The sequence below is a fragment of the Perognathus longimembris genome, chromosome 3 (assembly GCF_023159225.1).
Source record: "Perognathus longimembris pacificus isolate PPM17 chromosome 3, ASM2315922v1, whole genome shotgun sequence".
In the NCBI taxonomy this organism is placed as follows: domain Eukaryota; kingdom Metazoa; phylum Chordata; class Mammalia; order Rodentia; family Heteromyidae; genus Perognathus; species Perognathus longimembris.
In genome coordinates this window covers 42,598,823-42,622,689 of record NC_063163.1, presented here as the reverse complement: position 1 = coordinate 42,622,689, position 23,867 = coordinate 42,598,823, and the positions used below count along the sequence as shown (strand labels likewise).

Here is a 23,867-nt window from a genome sequence, read left to right as displayed (position 1 = left end):
ATACAGTTGCATGAATTTCATTTTGAAAGGTGACTAAAAAGACTATAAATTTGAAAGCAAGTAATAACTAAGATTTTATGTTTCTCTCCCAAAAGAATAATTTTATTAATTGTTCCCCCTTTCATTTCTGTCCAAAGTTTCTATCATCAAAGTTTCTGAGTACATATATACTTTTTTCCCATACCAAAAGTAACATAAAGAAATTCAGACCTTCAATGTTTTAAGTTTTTTAATTATAAGTAATAATCATATTATTTGTGTATTATTTTATTATAGATACATTTCTTAGTCAAAACAGTAACAGCATAAATTCACCAATAAAAGTTGCTTAGCATGAGAGTAGTCCCAAACAAAAAAGGTGCAAAGTAGAACAAAACATGCTATGCAATATTATTATTTTTTAATCAGCTTAATGTCTTATGAAGAAAAATAAATTACTCTTAAATGTCTTAACTGACTCAAAAGGAACTGTTTTGGCTCTAAGAGTAAAACACAAAGGAATCTGTAGACTTTTCAGAAAAATGGTAGTGTAAGAGCTGAGAGCCTAACTCAGGGAGGTAACATGCTTAGCATGCACCAGACCCTTGGCTCACTCCCCAGCACCAAAAAATGGGGGAGGGGAATAGCTTAAAATATGGAAAACATGTGTCTCATAGCTCTGAGAAAATAATTTACATTCAATTATCCTTCCCCACTCGCATGTTTTTCTGATATGAGGGAGGTCAAGTATGAATATACTTTGCCCATAAATCTAGAGAAATCATTTATAGAAATTTTTAAATGAAGATAAGGTCTGAAATACATCTCAAGATATAGTTAATGTCATATAAAGGAAGTTAAAGGAAAAAAACAGAATGAATGAAAATTATGAACCTAGAATTAGCCACATACCAACTCACAGTCTCCAAAAATTATTTCATTAAATTTATGGGGAAAAACTTAAAACCTGCTGGGTATGGTAAGATTAACACATCAAAGATAATTTTTTTTGTTTTGCTTTGTTTTGTTTGGTGCTAGGGACTGTAAACATAGGGTTTCCCATGCTAAGTACATTGTATTCTTACCACTGAGCTACATCCCCAGCAAAAATAAACTTTTAAAAATACATTCTTTGGTGAAAGGGCTAATTACAAAGTAAAATAGCTCTAAAATATTAAGTTTCAAAAGAATGAAGAATGTTTCCACGATTGTTTATCAAAAACAAAAACAAAAGAGACCAGGATTAAGGCTACTCAAAATCATACCAATTACGTTAAACCTAGGGGAGAAATGAGAGGAGAAAAAAAGAAGAGTGGAAGAACTACTGGTCTCTAAATGAAGTCCTTTTCATATGTAAAGTTAAAGGTCTCTTTCAATTACTAAACAGTTCTTTAAAATGCTAGTATTGCTAACAATTTCAGTTCATAAATATACACCCAAACACATTTTACCTTTAAAAAAAAAAGCCATATTCCAAATGCAAAAGGAGAAACAGGCTTAAAGTGATTTTTTTTCTTTCTCAATTATTGCCACTAAAACAAAATAACACAAAACCGATTGAGAGAGCTTGCCAAAACCCCACAAGGCATTTCCGCATAAAAAGAGTTAATTCACCAGTGACCATTTGCAAGCCTGCTAGGTATAGTCCCAGCAGACACACTATCAGATTAAAGGAACTGCAAACAAACTGGGCTGAAACCTTTCTTTGTCCAAACCCAGCCTCTTCTTCCTGTGATGTCATATTACAAACCCAGCAAGCCTTTTCTTTCAACTTCAGAGAAAGCCCGCCTCACAATACAGGCAGCAACTGTGGAAAAGGCCTCAATTCAGCAAGAACTAACATGCTTCGGAGTTTATTTTGGAACCTTTAAAAAAAGACTCTTCTACTTACCACCATTTGAGATCCACTGCGGCAAAATAAAAAGGGGAAATATCATCTAAAAGAAGTCTAGAGGACAAATTAGGAATGTTTCAGTTTCTGAAACTCTGCACTGAAAATCAAAGCGAGACTGACAACTTATACTTTCTGGAGCCCGAAGGAACTTTCATTTTGGAATATTCATCTTGACTACAGCAGAACAAGTTACAACACAAATGGTCGTGTTCCTACCCAAAGAAGCAGCTTTTCTTCACATCTGCAATCCTATGGGTTGGCTTCACTGACTGAACTTTCCCTCACTTAATTAAGCCCTAGGATTCATGGATTTTCTAGGGACTAGAAAAATGAGAATATTTTCCTGTTAAAGAAGCTACTACAGCGACAAGTTTCATGTTTCTTTTGGAGATTTCTGAAGGAAATATTTATAAAATCACCAAAAGATCGAAATAGTCTGCAAACAAATTGGGTGTTGGTTAATCACAACCTGAATACTGAGGGCGACTGCCGGCAGGGGACAAAAGGGCCTCACTCAGAAAGCGGGACTGCCTTTATCATGGTAAGCTCTAACAGCTCCCATTGCTTCTACGATGACTCCTTTAAGTACACTTTGTATGGCTGCATGTTCAGCATGGTGTTTGTGCTGGGTTAATATCCAATTGTGTTGCCATATACATTTTCATCTGTGCCCTTAAAGTACGGAATGAAACGACAACGTACATGATTAACTTAGCAATGTCAGACTTGCTCTTCGTCTTTACTTTGCCCTTCAGGATTTTTTACTTTGCAACACGGAACTGGCCGTTTGGAGATTTGCTTTGTAAGATCTCTGTGATGCTGTTTTATACCAACATGTATGGAAGCATTCTGTTCTTGACGTGTATTAGCGTAGATCGATTTCTGGCGATTGTCTACCCATTTAAGTCAAAGACTCTAAGAACCAAACGAAACGCAAAGATTGTGTGTGTTGCGGTGTGGTTAACTGTGATGGGAGGAAGCGCACCAGCAGTTTTTTTTCAGTCTACCCACTCTCAGGGTAACAATACCTCAGAAGCCTGCTTTGAAAACTTTCCAGAAGCCACGTGGAAAACGTATCTTTCAAGGATTGTAATTTTCATCGAGATAGTAGGATTTTTTATTCCTCTCATTTTGAACGTAACTTGTTCTAGTATAGTGCTAAGAACTTTAAATAAACCGGTGACATTGAGTAGAAGCAAAATAAACAAAACTAAGGTTTTAAAAATGATTTTTGTCCATTTGGTCATATTCTGTTTCTGTTTTGTGCCTTACAATATAAATCTGATTTTATATTCCCTTATGAGAACACAAGCATTTGTTAACTGCTCAGTAGTGGCAGCAGTAAGGACAATGTACCCAATCACTCTCTGCATTGCTGTTTCCAACTGCTGCTTTGACCCCATAGTTTACTACTTCACATCGGACACAATTCAGAACTCGATAAAAATGAAAAACTGGTCTGTTAGGAGGAGTGACTCCAGATTCTCTGAAGTTCAAGGCACAGAGAATTTTATTCAACACAACCTGCAGACCTTAAAATGTAAAATATTTGACAATGAATCTACAATATAAGCTGCCTGAAATAAAAGCACTGAGACTTCACTGGGAAAAGAGCCTCCAAGTTCCTTCAACTGTGAAAAGTATTCTCTCGGAAAAAACTATTTCTACACCTCCAAAAGAAAATAAACATGTGGACACTTTAATGTTTTTAAAGAAAATTTGTATTCAATGTGTTAAGCATTAAAATATATTCCGTTCTTGTATAAATTCCATTTTATTTTTCTGAGCCACTATAATGTGTTTTCTTCATTAAAAAAGATCTCTTAAAATTTTAATTCAAAGTCTAAAAGTGGTTATGATTTAAATAAGGTGGTAACTCTCTGCACTTTTCAAATTCTTCAAAAGATACTAAATGATTTCCTGAATTTTATACTAAATAATTTATTCATGAAAAGTTTTAAAATTTAATATTTTATTCAGCATATCTTGATTTCATTTTGAAAACTCTCAATCCTGTTTAATACTATAAATGAGAAAGAGTAATTGGAAATAGTAAAAAACAAACAAACAAAACTAAGAGTATTTCCTCCAAATAGCTAAAAATGTAGTCTTCTGTAGAATGGCATCATAACACTGTTTGAAGATCATGAGCAATTAAATTTATAGAAAACACTTAAGTTTTCTCTTTGTAGTTAATAAAGGAAAAAAAAACATAGGTACTGCCTAGCCATATAGTATTCTTTGAAATTATTTTGATTTTTTAGTAAAATACTCAATACTGAAATTATATATGCCACAAAATCTAGAGTGAAGAAACTAGTAAAGTGCTACTTTGTTACTAAGTAAGTTACTTAAGTAAAATGATATCAAAAGGTAAATTTAAAGGTATAGTTATGGCACAAGTCAAAACTTAGACTTGAAGTTTAAGTTAAAGAAACATTAAGTAGTGAAGTAATTAAGATACTGTTTACTTTTCCTTCCCTTTCCTCACCATTTTAAGCTACATGGTTGAAATATGCTATTTGAATAAGCCAAATGATTGAATATTTGGAAATGCTACTTAAAAGTTGGAAAAATGTAGTGTGTGACAAAATCATTAAGGTCATAATTCTTTACACAAAAAGAAACGAACGTAAAGAATAAAATAGTTAAACAATTAAATTTTCATTATACACACAAAAAAGATAAGGCTTTGAGCTTTAATTTAGAAAAAAAATACTAAGTACACATAAACTCACTAAATTCAAGCGGTTTTCTCCAAGTTGGACCTGTTAGACTGAATTCAGTAGCATATCTAGTTTTTACCATGTTATTTCAAGTTTTTTTTTTTTTTTTGGCCAGTCCTGCGCCTTGGACTCAGGGTCTGAGCACTGTCCCTGGCTTTTTCTCGAGGCTAGCACTCTGCCACTTGAGCCACAGCGCCACTTCTGGCCATTTTCTGTATATGTGGTGCTGGGGAATCGAACCCAGGTCTTCAAGTATACGAGGCAAGCACTCTTGCCACTAGGCCATATCCCCAGCCCCTTATTTCAAGTCTTGACTGTAACTGATTAGGTACTTTTAGATCTGTGTTTTGCTGTTCTCTAGGTTTGGAATGCAGTGTTTTCAGACAAATCATAGACTTTTGCCAGATCAGATAAATCATTTTGCAATAAGATAATAGAGAGCCATACTTTCCTTTAGGTAAGCCTAAACTAAAATAAACCCTTAAAGAAAAACAAATAATTAACAAAGAAATTTAAATCTGGTCCAAGAGACATTTATATACAAACTTTTCTTCAATAGACTAGAAGTTCCTATATTTCATGTCATACTTCAGAAAAAAAATAAATTTATCACTCTCAAACATAATTTCTGAGTTAAGAGGCATTGACTTGAAGGAAAGTGGCAGAGTTCTGGTAATTTTGATATTTCTTGGAGCTCTCCTTGCCTAAATACAAGAGAATAAGACTTCAGGTAGTTCACAAAGCACGAATATTACTTTAAAATACTACTAGTCATCACATAGTTGTCAGTACTGAGCTCATCACAGAAATTTTCCTTGCCCTCTTATGAACATTAAGATGTATGAATCAACGTTTTGTGATTTCTTCGTGAATTACAGGTAATAGTACTTTTTTTCATCTAGAACTTCAATTACTTAGCAAATCTTACCTATATGGAAAGAAAGAGTTCCAGAACACAGCTAAAGTTATCTTCCTTGGCTAGAGTTGCACTTAGAGGTAATCATATATTCCAAGGGTTCTTTCACCTTTACTCAGAAAATCTGTATTAATCTTAGAATGCTGAAACTTTTACTTACTTTCTTTTGCCTTGAAATGGTAGTACCAAGTTTTATCCATTCCCCCTTAAGTACTGTGCCACTGCTTATTTCAGGTTTCTCTCTCTCTCTTTTGTATGCTGGTATGAGGACTGAACTCAAGGCCTCCTGTGCTAGCTTGGGTTTTTTTCTCAAGGCTGGTACTCTACTACTTGAGCACAGTTCCAGTTCCTGTATCAATTTTCCAATATCTTCATAAAATAGTAGACTATTTAATCATTCCATGTTATCTTCCTTCAAACAGAGTAAAACTAATACATTTTTTCATACCTTTACAGAATTATAGGAACTCATGCTAAACTTAGAAGTTATCTTTCCAGAGGAAAACACCAACTAATTATGTACAATCTATTACATACTATAGCTACAGGAAAGTAAAAAAAAAAAAAACAAAAAAAAAAAACGAAGCAACTACTAGGGAGCAAACAAAAAATCTTATTTACATTCAAAATACTGGAAGTCAAATTTAAGTAAAGTCCTGATTACATATCCTGCTATTTCAAGAAATTAGCTGTTCAACTGAGGATATAAAACAGAAAATGGAGAAAAGTTCACCTGCCCAACTGAGAAACATTTGATTTCTGAATGGTAGGTAGCTACTATTATTCCTCTAAAGCAAATGCAATTAGCTTTGTCTATTGTTGCTATATTAAGCTACTATTGCCTAAAAGAATCTTTACTATTTCCCAACATTCTATTTCAATGCCAATCCAACTCTACAGGTCAATGAAGATGATGTTCTTAGTTATGAATGACTTTTTTGCATAGAAATTTTTTGTTGTTGTTGCCAGTTCTGGGGCTTGAACTTGGGGCCTGGGCACTGTCCCTGAGCTGCTTTTGCTCAAGGCTAGCACTCTATCACTTGAGCCATAGCACCACTTCTGGCCTTTTCTGTTTATGTGGTGCTGAGGAATGAAACTCAGGGCTTCATGCATGCTAGGCAAGCATTCTACCACTAAAGACACATTCCCAGTCCCTAGAAATTATTTTATTAACAGTGCTAAGACACAGATGAAATCCCAAAGTAATGCTATAATACACTTCTTTAAAAGCTCTTTCAGGGTGGCCAAGGAAACTGAATTACCCATTTAAATTCCAAATTTTAAAGATTAATAAACAAATTTCTGGTTATAGAACATATTTACATCAATCATTTAATGATCAACAATATGATTTTATTGGCAACATGAGGTCAACAAGTACCTACTACTAAAATTACAAATTCTCATCAGAAGCTGGTTGTTCACATCTGTAATCCTAGCTACTCAGGAACTTGAGATCTTCAGGCAACTTCTCTATTCTCTATAAAATAAGTCTTTTTCCTTGTCTATGATTTAACCTTTTAAAAGAATATAAAATTATCTCTTTCATCTGAACAGTAGTGATTAAAACACAATTTAGGAAACAGTACACCAAAAGTACGCATAATTAAACAATTTATTAATAAATATTCAAACTCAACCAAGTGACTAAAAAATAATAATGTAAACCTAACCAAAGGATTTGAACCCATGCCTTTGCTCATGCTAACCACATGCTTTGTACCACTGAGCTATATCCCTCACCCTGTTTTGTTTTTTGCTAGGCCTGGGGCTTGAACTCAGGGCCTGAGCACTGTCCCTGGCTTCTTTTTGCTCAAGGCTAGCACTCTACCACTTTGAGTCACAGTGCTACTTCTGGCTTTTTCTATATATGTGGTGCTGAGGAATCAACCCAGGGCTTTATGTATGTGAGGCAAGCACTCTTAACATTAGACTATATTCCCAGCCCCTCACCCTGGATTTTGTAAATAAAGTTTAACTGAATTTTAGGAGTAGCAAATGTATGTTGCATACTTACAGCTGAGCTAATCTAATAGCCTCAGTGTGAATGAGTTCCACTATTTTTCTATGAAAATGGCTTTTAGAAAATTCACAATTCAAGACTGAAATGATTTTGAGGTGGGTCTGAAACAGTTAAGAGGAAACCCAGAAACTAAAGAGCTAAGTAACATGCACAAAAGTCATGTAAGAAGTTGAGGTGGATACTGGGTAAAAACTCAATTATTTTGACTTGTCTAGCTCATTAAAAATGATTATTAGCATCTGTTAATTTTAATGAATATATTTCTTTAATTTTTAATAGTGGCCAGGAAGAAGCACATGAAAAGACCCAACACACACACACACAGAAACACACACACACTCTTTCAACACACACACACACACACACACACACACAGATTGAAAGGAGGAAGAGAGAAATTATATTTGTGTAAGGTTAGTCAGTGTAGTATTATTTAAGAATATACCTATACTGGAAACCAGATGCTCAAGCATCAAAGGCTGGCTAAATAAATAATAGTACACACACCACATATAAAAAATGCAGTACTACTAAGAAGCTAAAAATAAGGAGAAAGGTCTCTGGTCATTGTGATATGAAATGATTTCCAGAAAGAAATATTAAATGAACAAAAGCAATGAATAAGTATACACACAGTATACTACCTTCCAGGTATGCAAAGGCAAAGGAGAAAAAGGCAACCATGTGTACCTGTTTATTTTTACAAAAATAAGTGCAGAAAGTATAAACTAAAAAAATAAGGCATATGTGCAGATGAGGTTCAAGGAATTCTGAAGAATATGGTCCTTCCTGAAATATCTTTTTGTATAATTTTAATTTTGGGGAGAGTATTAATGTACCTATATCAGGTAAAAGCCAACTTCTTTCTCAAGAAACAGATAGAGGGGCTGGGGATATAGCCTAGTGGCAAGAGTGCCTGCCTCCGATACACGAGGCCCTAGGTTCGATTCCCCAGCACCACATATACAGAAAACGGCCAGAAGCGGCGCTGTGGCTCAAGTGGCAGAGTGCTAGCCTTGAGCGGGAAGAAGCCAGGGACAGTGCTCAGGCCCTGAGTCCAAGGCCCAGGACTGGCAAAAAAAAAAAAAAAAAAAAAAAAAGAAACAGATAGAAAATGTTTTAGGCCTGCATGCTACACAATTTTGTTTTAATTTAATTCTGAATTGCAATGCAAAAGCAGCTATAATCAATAAAGTAGCTGTGTTCCAATAAAACTTTATTTAAAAAAACAGCCCTGTGAAATACATGTGCTCTTGTTTTACAGTCAAACAGCTAAGGCCAAAGAAAGTAAAGAAAAAGAAAAAAGTGGAACTATGGCTCAAGTGGTAGAGCACTTGAGCAGAAAAGCTACGGGACAGCGCCTAGGCCCTGAGTTCAAGCCCCACAACTGACCACCCCCCACCCCCCGCCATTGAAATGTCAGCCAAACACAGGTGTCTCATGCTTGTAATTCTAGCTATGCAGGAGGCTAAGATCTGAGGATCACTGTTCAAAGCCAGCCCAGGCAGGAAAGTCCATGAGACTCTTATTGCCAATTAACCACATGGCTTTGTGGCTCAAAGTGGTAGAACACTAGTCATAAGCTGAAGAGCTTAGGGATAGTGCCCCGGCCCAGAGTTCAAGTCCCACAACTGACCAAATAAACAAAATTAAAAAAAGAAAAATCCATCTTAATTTACATTATTGCTTTGTATATAACAGTATTAGTAATTATTTATTGAATAAATGTGCCTAAAATGATTTTATTAGCATACATGAATTGTACAAAGCAAGGAGTTTCATTTGGCATATCCATACATTGAACATTGTACTTGATCAAAGTTGTTAACTCTATTACTCTTGTTTATCCTATCTTCCCCAACCTACTTTTGAATTTTCTTTTTTCTTTTAATTAATTAATTAATTTGCTTATTTATTTACTTACTAACTTATTTATTTATGCCAGTTCTGAGGCTTGGACTCAGGACTCAGGGCCTGAGCACTGTCCCTGGCTTCTTTTTGCTCAAGGCTAGCACTCTGCCACTTGAGCCACAGTGCCCACTTCTGGCTTTTTCTATATATGTGGTGCTAGGGAATTGAACCGAGGGCTTCATGTATACGAGGCGAGCACTTTAACACTAGGCCATAATCCCAGCCCCCTGAATTTTCTTATAAATTTTTTAGTGAATTAATTATGACCTTTCCATAAAACTACATGATGCATTCTAAACATATTAACAGAAGGACATGAGTTCTGATCATGGTTTTGCTGGTGCTGGTATGTCTTTAGTTAAATACTTTACCTTACCATGTTTAACTCTATTTTCAGCTATGGGTTTTTGGATGAGGCAAAACATATACTCCCTTCTTTTTAAAAAATATCTGCACTCCTGTAACAGTTTCTTTTTTGTCAGTCATGGGGCTTGAACTCTGGGCCTGAGTACTGTCCCTCAACTCTTGAGCGCAAGGCTAGGGCTCTACTACTTGATCCACAGTGCCACTTCCAGTTTTCTAATGGTTTATTGGAGATAAGAGTCTCATAGACTTTCTTGCCTGGGCTAGCTTAGAACCGTGATCCTCAGATCTCAGCCTCTTGAGTAGCTAGGATTACAGACATGAGAAACAGAGCTTGGCTCCTTTTTTTTTTCTTTTGCCAGTCCTGGGGCGTGGACTCAGGGTCTGAGCACTGTCCCTAGCTTCTTTTTGATCAAGGCTAGCACTCTGCCACTTGAGCTACAGTGCCACTTCTGGCCGTTTTCTATATATGCGGTGCTGAGGAATTGAACCCAGGGCTTCATGTGTACCAGGCAAGCACTCATGCCACTAGGTCATATTCCTTGCTTTCTTTTTTTTTTTTTTAAGACCATGATTTCCCCTTTTGCAATTCTTTTTTTCATTTTTGTTAAAGTGCATTCTGTAGTAATTTCATTTCAAAAATGACAGTCAGGTGATAAGCTATCTCTTTGTCTGAAAACTGTTTGACCTCAGTTTGACAGTATAGGTCAGAAAGAATTTTGTTATCCAATATACAGTATTCCTGACAAAAACAGCAATGCTAATTTGGATCATATTCTCCTAATTTAGTTGGTTTGAAAGCTCTTGTGTTATCTTAATCATGAATTTTCACCAAAATATGTTTGCATTCATGGATGGCACAGCAAGTGTGCTTTCCATCAAGCTTTGAAAATTTTCCACTCTTTTATTTTGGCAGTACTTGTATTTGAACTCAGGGCCTTGTTAAGTAGGTGCTCTATCATTGTTTTCTTTATGGTATTTTCAACCTGAAATCAAAGGGGAAATTGGACCATAACACCACCGTAAGATGAAGAGCATCTACATTTGTACCCTTTGTGCTGTGTGCCAATTAGCAAGGGTCTTCAGCCCCAACTCTACATCAAGCTTAGGGCTGCTTTCAAAATGTAGTTCTCAACATACAACATCCAGACCAACACCACCAGCATCTCCTGAATGCACATTATAAACACAACTTTCTGAACCCTATACTGGAAACGTTTACACTGCACCCAGAAATCTATAATCTGTGCTTTTACAAGCACTCTGGATAATTTTTTTCTGGATGGTACTTCCTAGCACTTGTTGTGCATATGTACTCTGCCACTTAAGCCATGTATTCAGCTCTATTTGCTTTAATTTCAGGTAAAGTGACTCATTCTTTTAGCACAATATTCATATCCTTGCATCTTACATAGCTGAAATTACAAGCATAAACTACCACATCCAGCTTGTTTAGCTGAAGTGGGCCTTACTTTTTGCCCAAAATTGCTACCTCCAGATTTAGATCAGGATAATTTTGATCAGGATAACGTCCTATTCTGCATTTGTTACATTAAGTTTGGAGACTAAGACTCTAATTTCCATCAGAGCCTTTTCTTGTGTATATTCTGTGCTGTGATCTACTCTGTTGTATCAGTCAAGAGACCCTCACTTATTTTTTGGCAGTACTGGGGTACTGGGGTTTGAAGTTTAGGCCTTGTGTCACTTGAACCACACTTCCAGCCAATTCTCCCTAGAATTTTATTCTCAAAAGATAATCAACATCTCGACTTCCTTCCATACTTCTCCACTTCATAGTCTTAAACCCTGCTGAGTTTCCTCTGTGTGTGTGTGTGCGCGCATGCGTGTGAGGAAAGAGAGAGAAAGAGAGAGAGATTCTATCATTACTGCAGGGTTCTTGGATATAAAGGATGTAAATGTATGTGAAAAGCAGTGTGATAAAAAAAAATTTGAACCAGGAAAATTGTTGGATACAGAGAGAAAGGAAGGGTTGGGAATATGGTCTAGTGGTAAAGTGGTTGCCTCGTATACATGAAACCCTGGGTTCGATTCCTCAGCACCACATATACAAGAAAAGCCAGGCATGGCACTGTGGCTCAAGTGGTAGAGTGCTAGCCTTGAGCAAAAAGAAGCTAGGGACAGTGCTCAAGCCCTGAGTTCAAGCCCCAGGACTGGCAAAAAAAAACCCCAAACAAAACAGAGAGAAAGGTTCGGCGTCCCCTCGGTGGGCAATGGCGGTTGGACTTGCGGCCCGCTGGGCTCTGTAAATGCTGCATTCTTCACCCTGACCCTCTAAAGAGAACAGTACTACCTCTATGGCGGGGATTTTGCGCTCAGTAGTCCAGATACCCCCAGGCCAACTACAGACTGCAACAAAAGGCGTCGAGTCTCTCATTGGTACAAATTGGATTCGTCATAAATTTACCAGATCAAGAATTCCAGATAACGTGTTTCAGGCTTCACCTGAAGACCATGAAAAGTATGGCAGGGATCCACAGCACCCTCACAAGCTACACATTGTTACTAGAATAAGAAGTACACAAAGACGTCCATATTGGGAAAAATATATTATAAAGATGCTTGGATTACAAAAGGCACATACCCCTCAAGTCCACAAGAACATTCCTTCGGCGAATGCAAAATTGAAAGTAGTCAAGCACTTGATAAGAATCAAGCCCCTGAAGCTGCCACAAGGACTTCCAACAGAAGAGAATATGTCCAACACTTGTCTCAAAAGCACAGGGGAGTTAGTAGTGCAGTGGCATCTAAAGCCTGTTAAGCAAGGAGCAGAGTCCTGATGCCACAACAGTTGCAGATTAGAAATGCAAGTGTCTTTCATCTAAAGTCAATGACAAAGTATTCTCATTAAAGTATGTTTTAAATTAAAAAAAAACAGAGAGAAAGGAAGTAGTATCATAGTCTAAATAAAACAAGAAAAGTCACACCACTTAAAAATCCTTTTGCTCCAGCTGAGTCATAACAAAGGGGGTTTATATCACAATATTGTTAAGTATTTTATGAACAATATAATCTTCAACTTAACTTTCCTTATAAAAGGATAATTTCCTAACTCATTTTATAGTTTATTGTTAGCTCTAATAGGATATAAAGACCTATGATTCATACACAATTCTTTGTTTTAAAAATAAAGAATCACATAAATATAAGATATTCACATTGGCCAGGCACAGATGGCTCATACTTGTAATTCTAGCTACTCAGGAGGCTAAAATCTGAAGGATTAAGGATTGCAGGTGAAAGCCAGCCCAATGGAAAAAAGACTACATGATTCTATATACAAAACAACTGGCAAAAATACAAGCTACAGGAGTGGCTCAAGCAGTAGAGTAAGCCAGCCAATCTAGAGTGTGAGGCCTTGAGTTGAAGCCTCAGATATGGCAGGAAAAAAAAAAGTTCTCACACTGAATTAAAATTTACGTTCTTCAGAAGAAAAGATTTTCTAAATAATGGTTGGTGAATGTTAGGTCCTCTCCCTGAGGGCTCCATGCAGATGCCCCCACCTCATTAAGTCTCCACCCAGTTACCTGGGTAACCTGCAGACCTGGAGGCAGTTACCTCCCCTTTCCCTGAGGTCACCTCCTAATCCACCTGGCCACACCCCTTGCCCCTGCCCTAGATACAAGGCAGGGCTGGGTGGGGGTCCCTGTCTCTCTCCCTTCTCTCCGGCCATGGATCATCTTGGCCACCGGCCAGCAGTTCGGTAATAAACTTTCTCTCCAGCCTGAATACCACGTGGTGTTCTCCTTTACCGGCTACCTACTTTAAAAACCTAACAGAACAGAAACAGAGTTTATTTAAATTAAAAAAAAAAAAGAAAACTACTAAGGACCCAACACTGAATTGACTCAGAGCTCAAACATGTAATTTTTGCTAATGGCCAAAATAATTGATTTTATAATTGTTCAGTAGAAACAGTTATATTTTATGTTGTGGTCTCAAAATTTCTTCAGATCAAAAGACTAAAAAAATGTGTAATTCACTATAAGCTACTGACATGTTTGTTTAAAAAAGGATACATATAGTTTTTCCACAAATGATTATAGAGCTGGTCATACAAAAATAGTTACAGAGGTCAAGGATATAATTTTTACATTAATATGGCAATCTTTACCAGGTTCTATCCCTACAGGCAAGTCATTCTTTACTGGAATTTAACTGATAAAACTTTTTTTTCAAGAGAGCCTGTTTCCATATAAGGGAGTTTTAATAAGTTAGCTAGTGGCCTAAAAGTACATAATACTAGCTGGGACCTGAGAGCTAACACCTGGAATCCTAGCCACTCAAGGATTGAGGTTTGAAACCAACCCTGAGCAAAAAAAAGTCTGTGAAGATACATCTCCAATTAACCCACAAAATTTTAGACTAGAGACATGGCTAAAAAAGAAATTCAAATGAGATCAAAGCTGAGTTCAAGTCCCAGCACTGGTACCAAAAAAGTATTTAGTATAAAAAATAGCCAACACTAGGCCTTGAGCTGTAATTTAGCTTTTTACTCATGGCTGGTTCTACTACTTGAGCCACACTTCCAGATTCAACTTCTTGCTAGTTAACTAAAGCATCTCTCTATTTGATTGCCTAGCTTAAATCTTCAATTTTCAGATCTCAGCTTCCTGAGTAGCTGGGATTATGGGTGTGATCCCAAGGTGCCTGGCATCCAATATTCTTAGTGATAAGAAACATAATACAAAAGGTTGTATTTTCAAAACCATTTTTATTGCCATGCACCAGCATGTCATGCCTGTAATCCTGGCTACTCAGTTTATACCTCAAAGGCAGCCTGGGCAGGAAAGTCCTAGAGACTCTTATCTACACAGCCAGAAATGGAGCTGAGGCTTAAGTGGTAGAGAGCTAGCCTTGAGCAAAAAAACAAAGGGACAGTGTCTAGTTCCTGAGTTCAAGCTCAGGACCAGCACACACTATCTTTTTATTATTCTTGCTAAGTTTCAGTGTTTCTTACTATCATTAAAGTATAAGAAACAAGCTGTAATGGCTCATTCCTGTAATCCTAGCACTTGGGAGACTAAGTCAAGAAGATTTTAAACTAATGGACATTCTAGACTACATAACAAGGACCTTCCTTCAGAAAATCAAGAGCTGAGGTTATAAGTCAATGATTGAGTGCTTGCCTAGTATACTCAAGTCCTTGAGTATGTCTTCCAGTAGATATACAAAAGAGCTTTTCACTAAGCTAAACCACTAGGACAGATACCGCCTAAGGTATTTCTTTGTTTTTTGCATATTCAGAATTCCATCCTCACAATTCCAGTGAAGAAGAGATAACAAGTTTAAACTGAAAACTCTTAAGATTGTATTCAGGAAGCCTTTAAGATCAGTATCTGTATTGGTCCCACTAAGAGGATGTGTGCTCTTCAGTTCCCACAGGCTAAGCATAGGAGCTATTTCCAAGCTATTCTGTAGTTGTCTCCTTCTTGTTTGTACTTGAGTAGGGAACAGCATGTCAGGATTAATTAATTACTGACATGAATCATAAATCAATATAACAAATTCCAAGGGATGTGTAACAGCAACTTGGCCTACAGTTAACAATGATGGAGTTCAGTGACACCCTTTTCCCCCTAAATTCTTTCCACTTTGAGAAGGTGACAGGGTATATGGGGCAAGAAGGAAAGGCAGGACAAACAAGTCCAATACTGAAAATGTGTTTTTGGTTCTCTGCTCTTTAGAAATCACTGTATGGAAAAGGCAATGAAGTAAAGAGAAATAACAACTGAAATGTTTCTGATTATCATTCGTATATGCTCATTTATTACTCACAACTCTAAAAGATCAGCATTATTTTCTCGTTTACAAATGAGAAAGACTGAGATAGTGAGACATACTTGTTCAGAACTACACCAAAGCAAGTCACATGACATTTCTGAACCTTAGTTTTTCTTATCTATTAAACAGAGATAACAGTGTTTATCCTTCCAGACTTGTGATCCAAAGCTCAATTCCTTCTGCCACAACAGAGTAACACACACAAGGAAAGAGGCAGGCACAGATAAAACACAAAGAAATGAATTCTGAGAGCCCAAATTTCAAACAGTCAGCTAATATACACCTAGAGGCAGCGTAAAGTACAGTCTGAACCCAGAGGCTGAATGAAAATGCTAATTACCACCAGCTAGTTTTATGAACAAAATAAGGTATCTCCATTTCTCTGTGCATGTTTCTTCTGTGATAATGCAAAAAGTTGGAAAATGTAAAGGGTCTAGCAAATGTAAGCTCCTTTACAGTGCCTCTACATACATAAAAACATTAGCTATTCTTTAAAGAACAGTTGTCAGTTTAACATACAATTTTTGTATACAATGCATTTTGAACAGTCATCTCTTCCATTATCCCTTCAACTTTCCCATCTCCACCTATCTCCTTAAGGTTCCTAATTCATATATATTTTGAGTACTATGAATACTGCCTGTTCTTATTCCTACATTGTAAGTCTGTTGCTAATCTGTATAAGGAAACAGTAAGGGAGTGATGAGCTGGTTTTAAGTATTGCTTCCTAAACAAAGTTTCTGTAAGCCACTTAAAGGGCATTCTTGAGTTACTACATTTTGTTTTTCAGTCTGAATTTCTTTACTTCTTTGTGCCACAAAGAAGAAGTAGGTACAGTACAGATGATGGAGTGATGAGGGGTAAAGTGCCTTCTCCTCCACAGTGAACTGCAATTTCAGGTTAAAGAGGGGGCAAATCCTTAGGGAAAAGAATAGACGTAGTGTGTAAAAGAAGATTCAAGTACTAGAAATCATTTGGAAAAAGTGTAGATACAAAGATTTTGTTTCAACTGTAAACAGACTTAGTTTAAAAACTTGTGCTTACAGAAGGCTTAATACAGGGCTGGGGATATGGCCTAGTGGCAAGAGAGCTTGCCTCGTATACATGAGGCCCTGGGTTCGATTCCCCAGCACCACATATACAGAAAATGGCCAGAAGTGGCGCTGTGGCTCAAGTGGCAGAGTGCTAGCCTTGAGCAAAAAAAGGAAGCCAGGGACAGTGCTCAGGCCCTGAGTCCAAGGCCCAGGACTGGCCAAAAAAAAAAAAAAAAAAAAAGAAGGCTTAATACAGAAGACTTGCACTGATTTATGATAGCTACCTGTGTTTTATGTTTTCTTGTCTATTTGCTTGTCTGGATTTCTTTATAATGTGTGGAATCATGAAATAACATATTTAATGCTGTATGTTGATCATGAATAATTAAGAAGGAAGTTATTTTACTTGAGCTTATATTCTTGGATCTTTTCTGATACTACAGGATTTTGGATTCAGGATCTCAGTGCTTGCTAGGCAGGTACTCTAACACTTCATCAATATTCTTGGATCTTTTTTAAAGCAATCACTTCTATGTACATTTCAGTGAATACTTAGTCAAATAAAAATAATTATTCATATGAACTGAGTTACTATCCTGGTTTGTTTTTACATTTACTCTGTATCTAGGCATCTTAATTCTCTTACGAACTTTAGAAGTCTATTTAGAATTTATTCATTGATGTGTTTTATCTGTTATATAATATTCCATATGCCCAAATAAATGTTATAGTGGTATCAATGAGAGAAGGGGGCCCTGAGTTCAAATCCCCAGTACTGCCAATATAAAAAATATTTTCCTCAAAAAATGTTATGTAAATATACATTTAAAAATAATTAGTGCCTAATCCAAGAAACCCAGGATGCAGAAATTAGGAAGAATGTAGTTAAGGGCCAGGCCAGACAAAATGTTAGTAAGACCTCATATCACCCAGTAAGCTGGGTGGGCACTGTGGTTCATATGTGTAATACTAGTTACATGAGAGACACAGGTAGAAGAAGCAGTGTTAAAATGGCAGGGAAAAGATGAGACCTAAGTTGAAAAGGCAACAATGACTGAAGCATGGCTCAAATGGTAGAGCATCATCTATGAACAAATAAAAACAAGCAAGAGAGGGAGGCTCAAAGTTCAAGCCCCAGTTCTCAGAAAACATAAGGCTCGGAGTTCAAACTGATCTACAGGCAAAAAGAAAATTGTGCTTAAAATTATCCAGTGTAGCTGGGCACTGGTGGCTCATGCCTATAACAGCTACTCCAGAGGCTGAGATCTGAGGATCACAGTTCAAAACCAGCCTGGGGAAGCAAGTCTGTGATACTCTTATCTCCAATTAACCACCGGAAAACTGGAAGTGGTGCTGTGGCTCATGGTAATAGAATGCTAGACTTGAGCTAAAGAGCTCGGGTACAGCACAGAGGCCCAGAGTTCAAGCCCCATGACCGACAAATAATAATAATTATTATCTGGTGTATTCACTTTTATAACAAATAAACGTTACCAATAGCACTAGGTTTTCATTTTTACAAAGATAGGTAGTTACTCTACAATATAACTTTTAGCACTACTTTAATCCTCATGTATCACTGCACAATTCCAAACCTGCTGAAGTTTTTTCCCATCCACATATAACTACTCTTTTCAACACTGATTTACTTCTCTACTACATTCAAAGCTCCTTGAAGGCCAAAGACTGTCTCATATATATCATAATGTATATATATGAGTGTGTATATATGAGTGTGGGCAAGTTACAGTTCCTTTAAAAATAGATGTAAAGTCCAAAGAGGAGAGAAATGGGGGCAAATGACGAAAGAAGAACAGGAAAATGAGATCTGTTACATTCTTAAAAAACTTTTTATCTGGGCAGCCTCATGCCTGTAATCCTAGCTACTCAGGAGGCTGAGATCTGAAGATCACAGTTTAAAACCTGACTAGCTGCAGAGTTAGTGAGACTCTTAACTCCAATTAAAACCAAAAAAAGCCAGAAGAAGAGCTGTAGTTCAAATGGTATAGTGCTAGCTTTAAGCATAAAAGCTCAGGACTAGCACTGAGGCCAGCCCTTAGTTCAAGCCCCAGGACTAGCACCGAAAAAAAAGACAAGAAGTATTTTTCTTGAGTATTTTATAAATCCTAAATCAACCCAAAGGAATATGGATTCTTATTCAGTAATGACAATAAATTCTGAACATTAAATGGCTTTGTAAGAATGACATATACAATCTAAAGGACCTTAATCTGTTGGTATGTCTGAATTTTTGAAGTTGGATCATAGTTTAGTGGTAGAGCTAAGCATGTACAAGGCCCTGGTTCCATCCTCAGCATGACCACCAACAGCAGAAAAGATGTAAATGTTTCCATTTACAAAGGAAGAAACTAACACATAACAACATTAACTTGTACGTGGAAGTGCTAAGACCTAAAATAATGCCTTCTAATCCCATGTCCCATAATAGGTATGCTGCCTCTCATTGGATAAAGTGGTCTGAACCAGAGACGGCAATGAGGAATGAATAGGGCGGTGAAAACAAGACACAATCATAGCAAAGATGTTAGATTTCCTGGAGAGCAGTGGAGGCAACTGTAGGTTTCTGAACAGGAACATATCATGAATAACATTCAGGAAAACTAACGGCAAAAAAAGGACAAAACAAGGTGGATGGTAGCACAAAAGGTGGGAGACCTGGGCTGGGATGTAGCTCAGTGGCAAAGTGCTTGCCTAGCAAGTGCAACCTCCTGGGTTCAATCTCCAGTACCAAAAAGAAAAGACAAAAAAAATACATCTAAAAAAAAAAAAAAACCCCAACCAAAAAAGGTGGAAGACCAGACCAGGAGGAAGACAATGGTATAAAAAGGAAGTGTAAATTCAAATGGATTTTTCAAATAATTAAATCTGAAAGGCATAGTAAAATATTAAACAAATAAATATAGGACTTAGTGGAGAAGTCCAAAGGTGTAACTACCCTGAACAACTAATCAACTGTTTATTAAAAAATAAATACCAGGATATGAAAACATATTTTGGGAGGGGGCAATGGGTTAGAAGTACAGGAACAGAGGGAGGAAGACTGAGCAAATGCAGTCATTATATTCAATGTACATTATGTAAAAAACTGAACTCTGTAACTTGAGGGTGGGGATGGGAAGAATGATGGAAGAGATGACATTGATGAAGATGCACTGCATTCATAACCTAAGGAATTATAATTTCTTTATACAACCACTTAGTAATAAAATTCTAAAAAATAATTATATAGTTACTGGTGATTCCTGTCTGTAATCCTAGCTATTTAAAAGACTGAGATCTGGAGGATCATAGTTAAAAGCCAGCCCTGCCAAAAGGGTCTTAAGATTTCATCTCAAATCAACTAGCAAAATGTTAGAATGGAGGTGTGGCCCAAGTAGTAGAGCACTATGAACAAGAAAGCCAAATGAGTTGTGAGGCTCTGAGTTCAAGCTCTGGTAATAGCAATAACTAGATAGATAGATAGTCTAAATTATAGAAAACAAGATAGAGAGATTGCTTGACATTCACGCTTAAAAAAAAATTTTTTTTTTTTTTTGGCCAGTCCTGGGGCTTGGACTCAGGGCCTGAGCACTGTCCCTGGCTTCTTTCCGCTTAAGGCTAGCACTCTGCCATTTGAGCCACAGCGCCCCTTCTGGCCATTTTCCATATATGTGGTGCTGGGGAATCGAACCGAGAGCTTCATGTGTAGGAGGCAAGCACTCTTGCCACTAGGCCATATTCCCAGCCTCACGCTTAAATTTTTAAGTAATGGAAAAATAGAGGTATTGGGAAGCAAAGTAGTATTTCTTTTTTTCTTTTTTTTTGCCATTCCTGGGGCTTGAACTCAGGGCCTGAGCACTGTCCCTGGCTTCTTTCTGCTCAAGACTAGCACTCTACCACTTGAGCCACAGAGCCACTTCCAGCTTTTTCTATATATGTGGTGCTGAGGAATCAAACCCAGGGCTTCATGTACACGAGGCGAGCACTTTACCACTAGGCCATATTTCCAGCCAAAGTAGTATTTTGAATAAAATAATTTGTTTTGAATAGTGAAGTCAAATCTCCTAAGTCAACTAAGAATCTACAAGTTGATTGTACAAGTTAGGAACATGACATCAGGAATAAATTGGGTCAGGGTGAGAAAATGTAAAGCCTTCAGAAAGAATAAAATATAAATTATGATTTTTAAAACAAATTGGCATAGTTGTTGTGCTATTGTATGACCTCTATTGTTTCACTGTCCTAATGGTTAACTGTGACTTAACCATTATCTTATAATCCATTTGCCTTCCTGACACATATTTTATAAAGAGAAACTTAAAAAAAAAGTGTCCCATGGTAAATACTAAAACCTTTGTGCAAAGTACTCCAGAGGTTAATGACCCACTATTCAAACAGACAACAGATATCCTTTTTTTGGCTTTCTCTGAGCCACAGGCTTTTCTCCCTTTTGTGTTCACTTCCTGTCAAGTTTGACATTTCAAAAGAATACTGAAGGAAAAAAAGTTTATCACCAAATAAGGATTCCAAAAATAGGAGCTAGTCATTATCACTGTACTGATATATTTTCCTTCCTTAAAATTTGGAAAAAATAACTGAAAAATAATTAGAAAGAAATTGTCAATTTTTTATGTAAAAGTGTGCTGATCAAAACTAACATAACTTCAAGAAGAAACTTATTAATGTTTGGTGACCACAGAAAAATGGAATAACAGAATCCAATCTAAGGAGACAATTAAATTTGACATTTAAATGAGATTCAGTTGTGGTACTTTTTAAATTTTAGAATGAAGAAATAATAACTAGTACTTCAGTGTATTTACTGTAGGAAGCCAGAAATAATCCTCTAAAAATTCATTTAAGCATATGTATTTTATATTTGTAAGTACTTTATCAGTCACAAACTCATTCTCATTGATTCTGTCAGTACTGATAAAGAAAGGAATAGGGACCAGATTTGTTCAAAAACCTACAAAATTAAAGGACATAAATGAGACTTAAAGGAAGCAACAATTTTCAGGCACTGAACAGGCAGCCTGCGATCTCTGAGAGATGCAAAACCACTGGTGAGCCTCACTGTTGCCACAGCTTACTGAAACAGTTTCCAGGCCATGACATAAAAAAAGAAATAGAACTGGACACCAATGGACCCAAAATAACAGAGATGAGAAACCAAGGATGCTAAATAGAGTCACCTTGGCAGTAAGCAAGGGAACTGCACAATAGGAGGGAAAGACCACAGGAAAGAGCAGAACCACCCACAGAGACCTGGGGCACAAAGGAATTCTAATTTCCATTAGCTAAAGTAAAAAGGCTGTTACCTATAACATGAGGTAGAGAACACAGAAGGAAATTAGCTATGTAGACTGCTGTTTGTCTAAAAGCATTAGAAAAAAATGAAGCCTTGAAAAGATCAAGTTGTTATTAATAATTTAGCTGTATCCATAATACAGCTAAAGAATAGAAAGAGAACTATGAAAATGGCTAGGACATAAAACAGTCAACATCTAATGTTTTCCAGGCAGACATGTGTTTGATTTCTTTTTCTTTTCTTTTGGTAGGACTGAAGTTTGAACTCAGGGCTTGCACTTGCTTTAGACAAGCCCTCTACCATTTAAACTACACTTCTAGCACTGTTTGCTTTAGGTTATTTTTTTCACATAATATACAGCTTTTTACCCTAGCTGGCCTTCAACTGAAATCATCTTAATTTCTCTTAAAAGCTCATTGTATAGGTCTGAGCCATCATGTCCAACAAAAATACAAAATTTTTAAAAGAAAAAATAATAGCCCGGCACCAGCTACTCTCACCTGTAATCCAAGCTACTAGGAAGCTCACTCTGAGAACTGAGGTTTGATGCCAGCTCAACCAGCAAATCTGAGATCTCCAATTAACTAGAAAAAGCTATTAGTAGAGTGCCAAACACAAGCAGAAAAAGCTGAGCAACAATATGAGGCCCTGAGTTCAACTCCAGTATTGGTACAAAAAAATAGAAGAAATGGCAGTTAATACAAACAGACATAAAAGGAATTAGACCTTAGAATCAGTACAGAGAGATGTAAAAAAAGTTGTAATACCTGTATTTCATATTTTCAAGAAGGTAAAAGAACATAAATGTGTTAAAAGATATAAAAAGAGCTGCAAGCAAATCTAGAGATTCAAAATTCAGTACCTTACATTAAAAATGTAGTAGATGCAAGAAATATCATATTAAGACATTTCTAATGGGATGGGGAAATCAATGGTCATAACTCTATAAATCATGCAAAACAAAATATAGAAAAGGCACCTTGATTTAAAAAAACAACAGAGCATCAATAAACTGCAGGATGTCAAGAAACCTAATATTTATGCGACTAAAATGCACAAAGAAAAGGCAAGGGGAGCCAACAAAAATATCTTGAATAATGGCCCAAATTTCCAATTGTGATATCGGTAAGTTCACATATCCAAGCAGAATTCTAAGCAAAAGAAATATGAGGGGCACATCAGAGCACATCATAATCAAATCCCTTAAAATTGCAATTTTTAAGTGAGAAAATCTTGCAAGCAACCTGAATGTTAGGTCCTATTACACACAGAAAAACAAATACACAGCAGACTGCATCAGAACAATGCATACGAGAAGAAAGCAGTCATGTTTTTAAAACACTGGAAAAAAAACACCTGAATTTAAAATTCTATATGCAGCCAAATATCTTTCAATCACTTCTAGATTTGTGAAAGTTTAAAGAATCCTCACTAACAGCCTACACAAGAGAAAATAATGGCAGAAAAAGAAAAATAATGGCAGATGGAGATCTGAATAATACCAAGAAGGTCAGTTTCTCCACAAGAATCTCAGGAAGAGAAAATGTGACTTGCAGGAGGGAGGAAGAGAGGAAGAAAGGAGAAAGGAGGAAAGTCAAGTGTACAGAGGAGCAGCAAGGTATCAAATGTGTTAGTAAAGAAGTGCCATGGAAGCACACTTCTACCTCCAGACATCTGTTGACACCATGTGGTCAGAGATAAATGGCCAAGTTCTTCCTAAATCCCTGACCTACAAACTCCTAAGTAAAATAGTTGTTTGAACGCACTATATTGTTTTCCATAAATAGAGAACACTCTGAACAACACGTTTCCATTTAATTCCTATCTATTCCCCTATATCCCACTCAAGCTGTCTTTACTTTTGTTAATCTGTATTTGCCTTCATAGACAAAACTCTGGTTTTAAAAA

At 36.7% G+C, this 23,867-nt stretch overlaps 3 protein-coding genes across 4 annotated transcripts in view; 2 read left to right on the top strand and 1 right to left on the bottom strand.

The window, feature by feature from the left end:
* Rb1 (RB transcriptional corepressor 1) overlaps nt 1-23,867 on the bottom strand; it is a 133,809-nt gene that overhangs the window by 50,564 nt on the left and 59,378 nt on the right. The gene's annotated exons all lie outside the window — the stretch shown is intronic.
* Nucleotides 1,060-3,645, top strand: Lpar6 (lysophosphatidic acid receptor 6). The gene is given in 2 exon segments (XM_048341381.1): nt 1,060-2,496; nt 2,499-3,645. Coding segments are annotated over 2 exon segments (1,032 nt in total). The 5' UTR covers nt 1,060-2,411; the 3' UTR covers nt 3,446-3,645.
* Nucleotides 12,027-12,696, top strand: LOC125348280 (39S ribosomal protein L30, mitochondrial-like). Its single transcript, XM_048341382.1, has one exon. The coding sequence runs from the start codon at nt 12,128-12,130 to the stop codon at nt 12,608-12,610; it is 483 nt and encodes a 160-aa protein (XP_048197339.1). The 5' UTR covers nt 12,027-12,127; the 3' UTR covers nt 12,611-12,696.